General features: G+C 35.8%; 1 protein-coding gene across 3 annotated transcripts in view; it reads left to right on the top strand.

Moving 5' to 3' along the window:
- Acat1 (Acetyl-CoA acetyltransferase 1) overlaps positions 1 to 16,676 on the top strand; it is a 116,340-nt gene that overhangs the window by 15,315 nt on the left and 84,349 nt on the right. For all 3 annotated transcript variants that reach the window (XM_089089358.1, XM_089089360.1, XM_089089359.1), the window contains 2 exons: positions 7,724 to 7,888; positions 9,526 to 9,834. In XM_089089358.1, coding sequence (XP_088945484.1) covers positions 7,727 to 7,888; positions 9,526 to 9,834 — 471 coding nt within the window. In that variant the 5' untranslated portion in view covers positions 7,724 to 7,726. Of the gene's footprint in view, positions 1 to 7,723; positions 7,889 to 9,525; positions 9,835 to 16,676 lie in introns of those variants that run through there.

Genomic DNA, 16,676 nt, shown 5'->3' with positions numbered 1-16,676 from the left:
CGCAAACTTGCTTATTAGCTTTGCTTGGCTGGATAATGGTTATATTATCGGTTAGGGGCTCCCATGCGATCCCATATTTTCTTATAGCATCTACTCCTAGAATACAAGGAAATGGTAGTTGCTTACATATTATAACCGTTACTGTTATTTCTTTATCCCTTGTGCTAAATTTTTATGGATATTCCCCCAAAATTGTCAGCTTTTGACCTGTTACTGATGTCAGGGTATTCTGGCATCTACTTACGTGATTTTTTTTACGCTAGGAGGAAACCTCTTAAAAGCTTCCTCTCGAATCAATGATTCAGACGCACCCGTATCCAGTAAACACGGTAACTTTTGGAAACACTCAATTTCAAAACAACGCAAAATCGGTAGACTAATATTATTTGCATCTGTATCATAACACTCTAAACTATAAAGGGGTCTTTGTAATGATTCAGCTCTGTCGACCCTTACAGGCTGGTTTCTATGTTTAAATGTCTACTGTTTGACCAAAAGTTTTTGTGGTTTTCCCAGTTTTCTTCAGCGTTGCCATTTTGACCCTGGGTGTTGTTTACCGTTTGATTTATAGGCATAAATTCAGGAATATTATTCGGTGTTTGCCAAGTATTATTTGCTCCCTGCCTTCCTAAATTGCTGCTCCCCTGTGTTCTGAGCTGGTGTCTTTTCTTGTACGTCTGGCCTTCTTTATGTATTCTATGCCAGCACACTGCCGCATAGTGATTCGGTTTGCCACAATAATAGCAATTAAACCTTCTCTTAAATTGTTTGATGGTTTTCTGGTTTCTACATGGTGTATGATTACTTCTAAGTATTCTTGATCTATCATTGTTGGTTCTCCAACTATCTGTCTTTGGTGGTGGTGGGTGCCCATATTTTCTATAGTTATTACCCGCTAACGACTCAAGGTCGTGGAATCTGTCGGCTAATTCCCTAGACGGCGACCCTTGGCCCCCGTTGCACCTTTTTGGTTCACGATTTGGCTCCTCAAAGCTCACCCCCTTTTGTCCCCTTCGATATTGTACACTTTCTTGGGTTCTTGTGTTATTTTTTGACATTTGATGAAACTTTTTCATGGCCTCGTCAATTTTTACCTTTGTTTCTACTAGGATTATAGCCTGCTTTAGATTTTCTGGTTTATGTGATAATATTAGTCTTTACAGCTTTTTTGGTAACCTTTACGTAAAAGTATGTAATTGTACTTTCTTTACCGTCTCGTCATTTCCGCCTTTCTCTAACTATAAGCATACAGACCAAAAAACTGTGTTTTGCACATTCCCTAATACTAGTTGAGGTATGGAACTTCAGCTTAGCCTCTCGGAAACACTCTGTTCTTAGCCTCTCGAGAACACTCGTTTCTATGAACCTTGTTTTAAAAGATTCAATTAGAGTTTTAATGGCTTTGGATTTTTTTTCCTTTACATCTTCATAACTTTTAAGTCTACTTAGACTTAATAAATCTGTGAAGTATTGCTCATTGGTATTATTCTCAAACAGCTCAAATAATTCGTTGAAAATTTTCTTTTCGTCGATAAATTCATTTATATCTGAAATTCACAAGTATTCTGGTATGATTTTGGCCGTTAATAATTTTGGCGTATAATTTCAAGTACCGTTGATAGGGAAGCCATTTTTTCGTCTGATAAAACCATTTTATTTCAATATACAATTTTTATTCATTCTTCTCAGCCCAGTTTTTTCAATCGCCACCAGCTGTAGTAAAGTGGATTAATAGTATTAGGGTGAGGTTCCGGTTGTTACCTTATTTACTCCATTTATAGGGGAGATAACTATGGCCTTAAGGTAAATAAACTTTGGTAGCGGTCCTTAGGCTAGGACCTGACTAATGGGGCGTACCAGCTGGGAATATTCGAGGGACTAAATTAAGATTGAAGAGAGGTTGTCTATAACACAATACTTTTATTCAGCTAACAAACAGCGGTACAAGGTCTGATAACACATATATGCCGCTTAGAATGGTTGTTCTAAGGAGTGAACAGGTATAAGAAATCTACATTAAAGTACAATACAATAAAATACTCAGACACTTACAATAATCCAACATTATTTCAAGGTATTTCTAAAACCAATGGACCCAAGGCCAGTCCAGTATAAAATTAGTACAAGGCTCTCCGTTCCCATAAAATGTATGTTTTATACATTTCATCAACAATATCTTATCGGACCCATTAATACACATAGCAAGAAAATGGCGATTTCTCAATTTCCTATTAAGCATACACATACCAGGATATGTTCTTTATCTTAATAAAAAGTGGTATTTTGAAACTTGTATTTGCGTCTTAATGTTTTTATTAAATTCCCAAATTTGACTTAATTAGAAAGTGTCACCAAATATGGAAAAAAACAAAAAAATAATAATACATTGTGCCAACATCGTTCTTTACTTAGGCAGCGCGATTGCGCTGCCTATGATCAAGTAATTTGCTTTGGTGTAGAAGGTGAAACAAATGCTGCTGGACTGCTGAATCAAAAGTTTTTGTTTTTTTTATTATATTTTAAAGTAGAATTTATAGCATTTTTGCACAATTACACATACTCTATTTTCTAAATTCTGCTGTGTTCAGCCCACATAAAATTTTCCACAAGAATGAAATATTTTATATACTCTGTTTTGTATGTTTTTTTTTAGCTAGTTGGAATCTAAAAGCAGTTTTTTCGTTACGTTTTCTCAACTGTTTTCTTAATTGTTCGGTATAAAATAGGAACAAATGGTAAAGTTATGTAGTTGGTTCTTCGATGTAATTCATCCTCTTCTATTACTCTGGGTTCATTTAACTTTTTCTCTTGTTTAGTAGATCATCTTTTCAGAATAGCCATTCCCACCTAAAATATCTTTAGTGAAGATGAACTCTTTTGAGCTTTCAAGGACTCAAGGTCAAACAATGATGGACTCTTACAATCTGACAAATGGCAAGTTTTATAGAGCTATTGCCTTTTCCTAGGATCTCAATGTAATGCTTGTCATGACTTGATGTCTTGTATTGTGCTTATAAAGATTTTATTAGGAAAAGCTTGCACCTTAAGCAAGTACAAAAATAATACATCTAGGTCAAGGATAGTATCATTGTAAAATTAATAAAATGTCATTGCCTTAAGGGCTGCTTTAAGTATGCTCTACAAATGTAACTCAATCATCGTTGCTAAAATTTACTTTTTCTTTTGAAAACAAAAATTTGATTGGTATTTATTCTCACAAGTAATACCATGTGTTTATTCTTCATAAATTAAGCTTTTTGAGTTTCTGAAAACATAACAACCCTCTCTTGTTGTTGCTGATTGCAGGATATTAGTCTGTGTTGTCAGTTCACTAAAATGATGGGGGGGGGGATGAAATCTATTTTTCAAACGCTAAGGAGGAGAGGGGGCAGTTTTGTTTCTCATTTTTTTCAATATGAATACCAAAAAAGGCATTTCTCAATGATAATACCAAAAATAGTATTTTTCAAAATCTAGAGGGAGAGGGCACATAGCATAGGGTTATATCTGGCCCCTTAGGAGCAGGGACTGGTATGCAATTGTAATGACAGTTGCTACTCTATTTATAAAAAAACATTACATGGTATATTTTTTATTTGATTTCTGTGCTATAAATAACCTTAACAAAATCATGGTGGCCCTAATGGGGTCAGACATGGCCCTAAGCTACCTACACTAGTTTATTGATTATTGTTTGTTTAAATTGGTTTTATTTAATATCTTGGACCAACCACTGATGAGAAATAAGTACAAGAAATAATGACAGGCCCAAAAAATTAGCACACTTCTTTTATTTAGCCTAGGACTATATATGACCCTTGTAGGGGTGAGGAGGGGAGCTGGCATTTAACTGTGATGGCAGAGATTATTAAATATGGAAAGAGCATTGCCTGGATCTGATCAACAGTTATTTCATGATGCCAATTTAAAAAAAAGGAAAGACCAAAAAAATCAGGAAAGTTTTCTGCATAGCCTAGGGCTATATCCTGTCATTAGGGATGGGGATTCAATTATAACAAATAGCAATTATTACATATAGTTGATAGTTTCAAAGAACATGCTACCTTTCCATGATGATAAATAAAAGTTTAAATAGGGATGAATCCTTTTCATAGACAGTGATAATTCACAAAAATACTGGATATTTTGGTTACATGTGCAATGCCCCTCATCAGCAGAAATACTATTTTTGTTGATTATAGCTGCTGCTCCATATTGGAAACGTACGCCCTTTCGTAAGGACTTGCGTTTACTTTTTGACGATGGACCGTCGAAGAATTTCTCCACAAGCGGTAATCAGATCATTCTGAACCTTTGGAGAAACACACCTGGCATTTGCTGCTGTGGAAAGAAGATGTTTCACCAGACTTTCTTCGCCAACCCTTGCCCTTAGTTGCAAAAGAGTGCGAAAATTGCCATAATTTTAGATGGTTCTGGATCCGTGAGTGAAATGGGACTAGAATCGTCCGTACCCTGCAAGGCAAACTGTTGCCTTCTGCAAAATATTTCATTTTCAACAATTGGTCTCTGTTTCTGATAATTTTCCTGAACCTGCGCTGCCCTTGCTGTGTCTATCTGGTTGATGATGTTTCCCTGCCTTTTCTCTGCAACAGAAATGAAGTTGTCTGCGGTTAAAGTATATTTTTTGTGACGCTGTTTGTTGGTGAGTTCATTCAATTGCATTTTTCTAGTTTCTGAAGGGTTTGCTGACAAGGTTACCTAAGCGCTGGTGGCTGCCTTTGCCAGCTGTTTCGGACGGAAAAAGAAGACAGAATTGATAAAAAGCACCATCCTCGATGGCGGATAGGACAACCAGCTGAAACGAATCAGCCAACCCAACTGAAACTTCAAATCTCTTTTTCCAGATATTGGAAAAGTATATGCAATATCTGGAGTCCAAGGACTCTTTAGCAGACAAAGTGTGGAAGCTGTGTCGAGTGACGATAATTTGTGGACAAACCGTCCGATGTCATTTGGAATCAAATAAGATCGGGTAATAGCGTGCTGCAAAGTGACTGTATTGTGTGGACTGGAATGTGAGTCAAGTTTCGGGTCCTCGAGTTTAACCTGAGCATCAGCAACCACTTCCGTGTTATTAAAGCCCGCGGGGGCAGATGAACAATCCGCAGACGATCCACCATCATCACTATTACAATTAACTAACCCTGTTTGCTTGGGTGCAAAAAACAATGTTATATCACATTTCCTTTTCATTTTTCGAATCACTCTTCACTTAACAAAGTCGGGAACTAAAATGACAAAAGAAACTGTCTTGTGACCCCTTTATGTTTTCTGTTTCCTGTTTCACAATTACAAGTTTGGCAACGTATGACCCACTGACTGCAATAGATTAGTGATTATCCTGGTTACTGTTTGCAAAATTTTTTTTTGTTCATTTTGTTACTTTTGTACGATTTGGACAAAAATTCGGGGAGGGAGGGGTTCAAACCGGATACCCCCCCCCTCCTGGGTATGGCCTTGGTTGTGGTTTAAAAGCAAAATGCCATCCTTGCAAAATACTTTAGTTAGGCCTATGTGAGCAAATTTTTCAAGAACGGATCTGGAGCAGAAGCGCATCCAGGATTTTTGTTCGGGGGGGGGGGTACTAATTTTTTTTAGGGTGGGGTTGCATAAAAAACTAAAAAAATGCATACAAAATTTGTTTATGTCCATTTTTGTTACATTTTTACGAGCCAAACAAACATTTCCGGGGGGGGGGTCAAACCGGGTAACCCCCCCCCCCCCCCCTGGATACGGCCTTGATCTGGAGCTAAAAGTTTGAAAGGTATCATAAGATCTTCCTCTGCCTTTTCCCTTTCCAAAGGGTATTGACCTTTGATAAATTGCATAAACTTTGTTTTATAGAAGGAAACTTTCATAAGTAAATCTACAGCACAAATAAAGTCCAAGGGAAGTGCTTTGTGCTGCATGATATCTGCTAAATCCTGATTCTTAAGGTTTTAAGCAATCAGTGAAAATCCAAATCTGAAGTTGCATAGCCTTTAGTTTAGAAACCAATTCATATATTTAGAATAGTTTTTAAAACTTAAGCTCATAGAGAACTTCTGTACAATGTTCTAAGCCGCAGGATTAGGGAAGGAGTTAAGAAGGAAAAAATACTTTTCCAGGGCATACTGTAGGCTCTGTGTCCATTCCTGAAATTTTCGATCAGTGATGTCAACCACTTTCCAAGATAACAAAAATCTGATCATCTGCAATTTTGGCCTTTCATTTTTTATAAGAAAATTCTAGATTGTGGACTTTTTGTATCTCTGAAATTGTCTGAAAATTTCATAAAAACCTTGAAGGCCCTAAATGCACTAGCAAAACCGGAAAACGTATTATTTTTGATCAAAAGTAAAACCTTCAAATTTGATAAAAAAAAAAAAAATCACTCGAAATTAAATCTTTAGAAATTTTTGTCAGATAAAGATCAATTGCTCTCTTTAATTCCTCAAATTCATCATCTATCTATGCTTCTACAAGTCTAGATTGCATAGAAGATGTGTATCTTCTATATATCATAGATTTATAGAAGATGGGTAAGATGGACCCGTTTTAAACTTGGAAAACAGATATTGTTTTCCTTGATTTTGGTTTCAGTCTGCATTTCTTTGACTTCAGGTCTTGAAAAAAACAATTCCAATAATTGGAAAAGGATTGTATGCCATATTGTGATTTTTTTTTTCCAAATTTGAGATGGATTTTAAAGTTTTGAATAAAGCATTATGGATCAACATTTAAGTATGGGGCTCAAAATAATGTCATGCCTCTTTTTGGCGAATGCTGTCTTTGGTTGAAGATCCACAAAAATGTTGGCGGAGTTAATAAAATCATGGTCCTTTGCGCCACGATTTTATCGACTCATTTTTTTACCGGGTGCCTCAAAAAACTGGGGGGACGCGTCCCCCCCCATACATGAGGGCACTGCCCTCCATCAATAACATATTGGCGAGAAGGGCTGGAGGACTATGGGTTAAAACTTGATCGTTTGGAGGAAGTTGGCAAGAGATACCTTGTTGCGACTTCTGATAACTTCTAACACCGATAGAAAATACGTTTTCTAATACTTGATGATAATGCATATATTTTAGCATATCTTCAAATGCTAAACGAGAATTTGTTTTTGGGTTTTTGGCTCAATTTTGAGCTGCCTAAGAAGTTCTAGCTATGTAAATTTGAGGTCGTAATTTCTTTTTGTGCCTATATTTTGTGCAATTCAGCAGGTAAAATAAAGTATAAAATGACATACCAGAACATTCCTAAATAAAGATAAATTTTCAAGGTGTTATGTGCTTTTTTTGTAAAATTGAAGTCTAAAGCAAATATAAAACTGATAATCGTTCAGAGCAAATCCGAATCCATAGTTAAAGATCCTTCAAAGCTCATTCAAAGTCAAAACATTTTTTTTATGGGGAGGGGGGCTAAAATTGGGCCCTTAAGCACGATTTTGGGTATTTTCTGGTTTCAGAATCTGCAGAATTTTAGTGTGCTATTCTCCAGATTTTCATGAACATTTGGGTGGAAAAATCATTTGCATTGCAATGTGTTTCAGGTTAGACCATTTTCAATATTGAATGGCTAGCTTATTATGGATTCATTTTAGTGAAAACTAACATATGATCAATATATATATATATATATATATATATATATATATATATATATATATATATATATATATATATATATATATATATATATATATATATATATGTTATAGATAATGGCTGGATCAATTCCTCAACTCATTATTCGCCGCTACTCGAGTGGAGTCAGCCAACTGCACGATGTTGTTATTCTTGGAGCTGCAAGAACACCAATGGGATCCTTTAGGAGTTCTTTAGCTTCTTTAAAAGCACCTCAACTTGGAGCTTTTGCAATAAAGGTACCAAAAGATAGTTTTTTTTTTTCGACATGGACCAAAAGTATATCTACCCACTCAGGGAACCAGTTATTAGATAAGAATTGATATTTGATGTGCCAGCTAATTAGTGTGTCCAAGTTTCTTCCATTTTTTGCATCCTTTTCATATGTAATATAACCTTCCAGTTCTGACAACTCTCTTTAAATTTGGGATGTAGGGGAGCAGGTAATCTCAAAAGTTCATTAATGATGAATCTCAAGTTTGCCCTTCGTCTAGGGAAAACTACTAGTACTACTACTAACAACTCTCGCAGTACCAAGCCGCAGGAGGCCAGCACAGCTACGCACGCTCCTCGTCCATCCCAACCTATTCAAAACTTCCCTGTTTACACCCTCCCTGGAAGTTTCGTTCTCCCTTAAATCATTGCTTACGAACCCTCCCCCCATTTGGGGACGACCTGCTTATCTTTTGCAGCTTGTCATCCTTCATCTGCAGAACATGTCCTAGCTACCTCAATCTTTCTCTCATTATATCCCTAGAAAGCGGGAGAGAACCCAATTTTCGTACAGCTTACTCTTTGAAATATGTTCAGTCGATATATTAAAAAACGAGAATACATATGAAAAATAAAAATGGCAAATCTGTTGTCGATGTTTGTCGACAGACCAAACAAAATCCGTAGACATTTCCTCTGGAAAACATCTAAGAAATCCTCCTCGTCTTTTGGAGCACCCACGTTTCAGAACCAAAGAAAGTAAGCCACTAATATAAAAGGGAATTCTTGATGTTATTGCACAGGTGGAATTACTATTTGAACTACTAGCGCGTTTATAATGTAGAATTACCCTGCAGAACAGAAAAAAGTCACAATAAGCTTAAATTGAAATTAATTCCAATTTGTTAGAATTTGGTATTTGTTTAATTTTTTGTTTGCATCAAACCTGACATTTTCTGAAACTAGATATATTCTGTTGTTTTGAAAGTCTTTTTCATAGTGTGTCTTCTCTCAATCCGGCTGACGTAAAGCAAAAGTGAAAAAAAGAAAAGATTAATGCAACTATTATTTTTATGAAGGTTTTCATAATCAGCTTTACGATTTTAAGCCTTTCAAATGGGCTCGATTTTCTTTTCCGGAATTGAACTGAGTTACTTATTTTATCAGTCTACTATTATATATAGAACGGAACAATGTCTTGAATTGATTTCAGTTATAATTGATTTAAATTTGGATTTTAATTGAAGTCGTAATTTTTATTGGATCCGGTCTGGAGTATTTTGAAGACAGGCATATGGTTTGAAATTTCTTTCTTTGACGATGAAATATTGATAGCTAGGGTTAAATTAGTCTGGGTAACATTTGCTAGTTACCAAATTGCACAGACCTTTTGTGCCCTTTGACTAAAGTTTTTTTTTCTTTGAACTGATATAAAGCAGCAGTAAACCAAAAAGGATAGAATGAATAGAATTATTGTTATTATTTTGGTTTTACTGTTATCTTTGTGATTTTTTTCTTGACCAAAATGAAGATGCATATGGGTGTTTATGTATATATTAATTTATTGTAAAAAAGAAAAAAAATGCTCAAAAAAAAGGAACATTCCGTAGATTATCTTGATCTGATGTTTTGAAGACGTTTAACATGTTCCTCTTAATCTTAGGGTGCACTTGAAAAATCAGGCATTCCAATGGAAGCAGTTCAAGAAGTTTACATGGGTAATGTCTGTCAAGCGGGTGTTGGTCAAGCTCCTTGCCGTCAGGCCGTTCTTAATGCTGGACTTTCAAAAGAAACACCCACAACAACAATAAATAAGGTATGCGCTTCAGGCATGAAGGCTATAATGCTTGCTGCACAGAACATTCAAACAGGAGCTCAAGACCTAATGGTTGCTGGCGGTATGGAGTCCATGTCCAATGTCCCCTATTATCTTAGTAGAGGAGAAACGCCCTATGGTGGAGTCAAGTTGATAGTAAGTTCATCCTTAAGCTTTTGTTACATTAGACTGCTTTTTGTTAATTGATTTTCTAACCATTGGTAAAGTATGGAGAGGAATATGAGTTTACGAAGTGGAATAGAGTATTGATGGTGGTGTGGAGTCCATGTCCAATGGATTTTTGATTGCTAGTAGAGTATGGAGTACAGTTTTAGCAGAGTGTAGACGGTAGTAGCGAGTACAGTAGATTATTGTTGGTGGCATGGAGTCTTTGCGATAGTAGTCTTTGCTTTTGGAGAGTAGTTTTGCTTGTGGTATAGAGTCCATGTCCATTTAATTTCTGATTATTAGTAGAGGATAGAATAGATAAGTTAGTAGAGTAGGGAGTGGAGTAGTTTTGCTGGTGGTATAGAGTCCATGTCCACTTAATTTCTGATTATTAGTAGCGAATGGAATAGACAAATTAGTAGAGTATGGAGTAGAGTAGTTTTGCTGGCGGTATAGAGTCCATCTCTACTTGATTTCTAATTATTAGTAGAGAATGGAAATGACAAATTAGTAGAGCATGGAGTGGAGTAGTTTGCTGTGGTATAGAGTCCATGTCCATTTAATTTCTGATTATTAGTAGAGGATAGAATAGATAAATTAGTAGAGTATGGAGTGGAGTAGTTTTGCTGGTGGTATAGAGTTCATGTCCACTTAATTTCTGATTATTAGTAGCGAATGGAATAGACAAATTAGTAGAGTATGGAGTAGAGTAGTTTTGCTGGTGGTATAGAGTCCATGTCCACTTGATTTCTAATTATTAGTAGAGAATGGAAATGACAAATTAGTAGAGCATGGAGTGGAGTAGTTTACTGGCGGTATAGAGTCCATGTCCATTTAATTTCTGATTATTAGTAGAGGATAGAATAGATAAATTAGTAGAGTATGGAGTGGAGTAGTTTTGCTGGTGGTATAGAGTCCATGTCCACTTAATTTCTGATTATTAGTAGCGAATGAAATAGACAAATTAATTGAGCATGGAGTGGAGTAGTTTTGCTAGTGATACAGAGTCCATGTCCACTTTATTTATAATTATTATTAAAGGATGGAACAGACAAATTAATAGAGCAAGGAATGGAGTAGTTTTCTGGTGATATAGAGTCCATGTCCGCTTAATTTCTCATTATTAGTAGAGGATGTAACAGACAAATTAATTGAGCATGGAGTGGAGTAGTTTTGCTGGTTATACAGAGTCCATGTCCACTTAACTTCTGATTATTAGTAGAGGTTGGAATAGACAAATTAGTAGAGTAGGGATTGGAAGGGTTTTGTTGGTGGTATGGAGTCCGTGCCCATTTAATATCTGATCATTAGTAGAGAGTGGAATAGATAAAATAGTAGAGTAGTTTTGCTGGTAGTATGGAGTCCATGTCCAATTTCCCCTATTAACTTAGTAAAGGAGAAACGTCCCATAGTGGAGTCGAATTGATAGTGTGTTTTACCTCAGGCTACTTTTTTGTTAATTGAATTTTTGATTGTTACTAGAAACAAAGAAATGTGTATAATAGTTAAAATAACTCGCAAAATTTCTATATGATTGCAAATACTGATTCTTATAAGTTTGAAATTTTGTTAAAGAGGATGTTTCTTTATTTTTCTCAAACAATTATTCATGAAGAATCATTCATGAATCATCCATTGTCACAAGTGATTCATGAATCATAGTCAAATCATGGTCATATTTTGGGAGCTTGGTTGTGTCAAGCCAATACGGTTGCGGCAATTCCAAGACACGCATTTTGTATGGGAGTAGGAAAAGTGAAAAATGTTTTGAATTTTTTTTTACCATGGTTAAATTTATACAAGAAAGATTCCTTGAGGCATCTGAGATATGGCTAAAATTTTATTCATCGAAAGATCAGATTTTCAACTATTTCTGTAAGCAAGAAGAAGTGATACATCCCATTTGGAAAAACTGGAAACTTTTATGCATCTTGGAAATAGATACAGAAAAGTAGATTAGCCCAAAAGATCGAGCATCTGAGTTAAAAGGGGTGGACCATTTGACAAAAACAAGAAAAAATGTTGTGTACACTTTCTGTATTGTGGCAGCTCAATTAATGGCACTTTTCTTCTGATTCAATAGTTTTTTATTCACTTTTCCAATATTCTAACTTGCCTTTTAAAAACAAAGGTGATCCTGACATATATGGATGAAATTTCGGGGGGGGGGGTATTTTGTATGTTCTCCTGTGTGCTTAAAGTCGTTGTGGCCATTGAAACAACTATTGGTTCGTCTTTGCACTATTTGAACGGCGTTCACATGTGTATCTGTTTAGACTTACGTGTCTAGACATGCGTCTTTCCTTATATCTGTTTCAGAGACAGCCTTAGGGAGGAGGGGTGGGCAGAGGGAGCGATTGCCCTGGGTGCAGAAATTTTAGGGGTGCAAAGTTTCAAATAAATAATCTAACAGTTATATTCATTTTTAATTTTTGGAATTTTATTTTTTCTTAAAATAAACCAGAGGGCGCAGTTGATAAATGAAAATAATTATTAAATTGTTAATGAATTATAAAATATAAATTAACATAATTAAATAATATTAATTAAAATAATTAATAAAAATTAAATAACTTAAATAATAAATTGAAAAATAAATTATGAGTTAATTATCAAATTGAAAATAATTTTTTTAATAAATGAAAGTTTTTTTCAAAATTTGGCCCGAAATTTTTCTAAAATTTGCCCCCAAAATGTGTCTAAAATTTGCCCCAAAAATTTTTTTTTAATTTGGCGCAGAAATTTTGTGGGAGACAGGGAGGAAGGGGAGCTAATCAAGATTTTTCCCGGGCCCAAAAGAGGCCAGAACCGCCAATGATCTGTTTCCAGAAAGTTCATGTTCATATGTAAAATCTGATGCTTGGTTGAAACTCTGAAAGGCTTGTTTTGAAGCTGCTAATAATAAGGCAATAATTGGGGAATAAAAATTTTCATGTTTATCCGAATCGGTGAATAAGTGAAAAAAGCAAAATGACTAGACAGGACTCCTTCCTTCTACCTCCCCCATATTTAAAAGATTTCTGTGTATAGAATTCCATGAAGAAGAAGAAGAAGAAGGATTTATTGAAAAAAAAACATATCAGCAAAAAATTATTGCTTCCTCCCCTAAAAAGCAAAGCTTGTCCGTGGGGGAGGTAGAGAAAACAAAATCCTTAAAACAAAAGAACACTTGGCCACCGACACCACTAATACCATCACACTAAACAATAAATACAAAATAATATCATATATTATGCTTCCTCTGGGAACATCATATCAACAAAAACCCCACAATAAATAAATCAGTCAATCAGTCAAAACTCATATTCAGCAAAAAGTAGTTCCTTAGTGATAAAGATTTCTGTGTATAGAATTCCATGAAGAAGAAGAAGAAGAAGGATTTATTGAAAAAAAAACATATCAGCAAAAGATTATTGCTTCCTCCCCTAAAAAGCAAAGCTTGTCCGTGGGGGAGGTAGAGAAAACAAAATCCTTAAAACAAAGAACACTTGGCCACCGACACCACTAATACCATCACACTAAACAATAAATACAAAATAATATCATATATTATGCTTCCTCTGGGAACATCATATCAACAAAAACCCCACAATAAATAAATCAGTCAATCAGTCAAAACTCATATTCAGCAAAAAGTAGTTCCTTAGTGATTTTTCTAAAAATATTGGGGTCACCAATAGTCTTAATATCACTATTCAAACTATTCCATTTCCGCGTACCTCTATAAAAAACAGAAAAACATGAACGGGAAGATATACCTCTAGGTACACAGAAGTCCGCGCTACCCCTTGTGTCATGAGAATGAACAGTAGACCTAATGGACAATAGATCACCAAAACAACGAGGCTGAACATCCTGCTGAAGTCCAAAAGTAAACCACAATACATAGAATTCATAAAGGTCTTGAGCCGGCATAAGTCTTAAAGCTGGGCAAATATCCCGAACAAACTTGCTTTGAAACATGCTAGCTAAAATCCTTACTGCATGATTTTGTAGAACTCTTATCGATTTTAGGATAGAGAAAAAAGTAGAGAGCCAAATACTCTGACAATAAAGTATATATGGGTGTTTTAAAGAAAAATAAAGATGGCGAAGGACAGACTTGGGCAAACAATGTTGGAGTTTCTTCATTATACCGAGATTTCTTGCCAGAATTTTGCTAATTAAAGTTACATGTTCCTTAAACGATAGAGTTTCATCTATTACAATCCCAAGGTAGTTAAAAGACGCAGTCCGTTTTATAACGCCATTGGACATATCTAATTCCTTGATCCATGGGTAAAAGTTTGGTGATCGCGAGAAAATAATAAAGTTAGACTTAGGCATGTTGATCCTTAGTTTCTTTGCCCTCAGCCATGCTATAATTCTACTAACTGATTCCTTCATGGAAACCTGCAGCAGCTCCGCTGTCTTAGCTGTGCTAATGGCTGTTGTGTCATCAGCAAAAAGTGAAACTGTTTCATTAGTCGGGTTTACCGTTAGTTCATTTATTCTATAGCAAAAATTATTTAGACAATTTGTTAAATCATTAATAAATATCAAGAATCATATAGGATCGAGAACTGATCCTTGCGGAACTCCTATTTCAATACGCTTTTTTTCGGAAGAAGAATCATTTAGTTGGACATACTGATAACGATTACTTAAAAAACTTCTTAAAAAATTTAATGATTTATCCCTCGAACCATACACCTCACACTTCTTAAGTAGAAGTTCTTGATCCACAGTGTCGAAAGCTTTCATCAGATCTAAAAATATAGCACCTACTTTAAAACCTTTATCTAATACATCATTAATAATAGTTGTCAAATAAATCATCGCCTGTTCCGTTGTCGTTTTTCTACGGAACCCAAATTGTGTCTTTACAAGTAACTTATGATCCTACAAAAAACTCATCGTTCTAATGCTAAAACACGAGAAATGATGGGTAAAACAAATATCGGTCTATAGTTTCCTGGGTCATTTTGAATACCCCCCTTATGAATTGGGGTTATACGGGCAACTTTAAAACAGTCTGGGAATTTTTCTTGACGAAAACACTCATTCATTAACCCACATAAAACTTTGTTTCGGGGGGAGGGGGGGTAATTTTTTTCGGGGGGGGGGGGCAAATCCTTCAAACCCATTATTCTGTGAGAAAAATCTGAAAATTATGGGAAAATGAAAAAATCGTGAGATTTCGCGGGGGGGGGGTGGGCCCGGAGGCCCCCCTCCCTGCGTACGTCCCTGCCCGAACCCCCCCTCACTACCAGGAAAAATCTCCCCTGAAAACGTCTGTACTGTATACTTCCCAATAACCAATACTATATGTTAACAATGGGTAAAGTTCATAACTTTCAGCCCTCCTACCGGGAACTTCGGGGGATTAAGTCATCCTAAAAGACATACTTATAATATTTTCGAACATGCTGAACAAAATGGCTATCTACAAATTTTGATCAGGTGACTTTGGAAAAACAATGAGCGTGGGAGGGGGCCTAGTTGCCCTCCATTTTTTGGTCACTTAAAAAGGGTACTAGAACTTTTAATTTCCATTCCAACGAGCCCTCCCACGATATTCTAGGACCACTGGGTCGATACGATCACCCCTGGGGAAAAAATAAATAAAAATAAACACGCACCCATGATCTTTCTTCTGGCAAAAAATGCAAAATTCCACGTTTTTGTAGATAGGAGCTTGAAACCTCTACAGTAGGGTTCTCTGATACGCGGAATATGATGGTGTGATTAAGGTTCTATAACTTTTAGGAGGGTCTTTCCCCCTTTTTTCAAAAATCAGCCAAATTTCCTCACGCGCGTAACTTTTGATGGGTAGGATTAAACTTGATGAAACTTGTATATTTGAAATCAGCATTAACATCCAATTCTTTTGATGTATCAATTTGTATCAAAATACCGTTTTCTAGAGTTTCGGTTACCATTGAGCCGGGTCCCAATAACCAATACTATATGTTAACATTGGGTAAAGTTCATAACTTTCAGCCCTCCTCCTGGGGGCTTCGAGGGATTAAGTCATCCTAAATGACATAGTTATAATATTTTCGACCATGCTGAACAAAATGGCTATCCCAAAATTTTGATCGGGTGACTTTGGGAAAAAAATGAGCGTAGGAGGGGGCCTAGTTGCCCTCCATTTTTTTTGGTCGCTTAAAAAGGGCACTAGAAATTTTAATTTCCGTTCCAATGAGCCCTCCCACGATATTCTAGGACCACTGGGTAAATACGATCACCCCTGGGAAAAAAAAAACAAAAAAAAAAAACAAATTAACACGCATCCATGATCTTTCTTCTGGCAAAAAATTGAAAATTCCACATTTTTGTAGATAGGAGCTTGAAAACTCTACAGTAGGGTTCTATGATACGCTGAATATGATGTGATTTTCATTAAGTTTCTATAACTTTTAGGGGGTCTTTCCCACTTTTTTCGAAAATCAGCCAAATTTTCTCAGGCGCGTAACTTTTGATAGGTAAGATAAAACTTGATGAAACTTATATATTTGAAATCAGAATTAAAATCTGATTCTTTTGATGTATCTATTGGTATCAAAATTCCGTTTTTTAGAGTTTCGGTTACCATTGAGCCGGGTCGCTCCTTACTTACAGTTCGTTACCACGAACTGTTTCACAATACAAGGGTAGTGTCCCTTCTTAAAAAATATACCTTGATGGTTCATTTGTGAGAATCTCAGTAGCATTAATATCTAAATTTCTATTTATCCTTTCATTAAACTGGCTGGAAAAATCAACCCTTCGACTTTCAAGTTGCAGGACATTGCTGTTCCCAGGAGATAAAACGATATCTCTAACCATCATCAATAAAAAATTTAATG

This window comes from Artemia sp. Qi Xiang Cuo, chromosome 5 (genome assembly GCF_049724085.1).
Source record: "Artemia sp. Qi Xiang Cuo chromosome 5, ASM4972408v1, whole genome shotgun sequence".
In the NCBI taxonomy this organism is placed as follows: Eukaryota; Metazoa; Arthropoda; class Branchiopoda; order Anostraca; family Artemiidae; genus Artemia; species Artemia sp. Qi Xiang Cuo.
The sequence above is the reverse complement of the archived record's forward strand: the minus strand, read 5'-3'. Positions and strand labels throughout refer to the sequence as shown.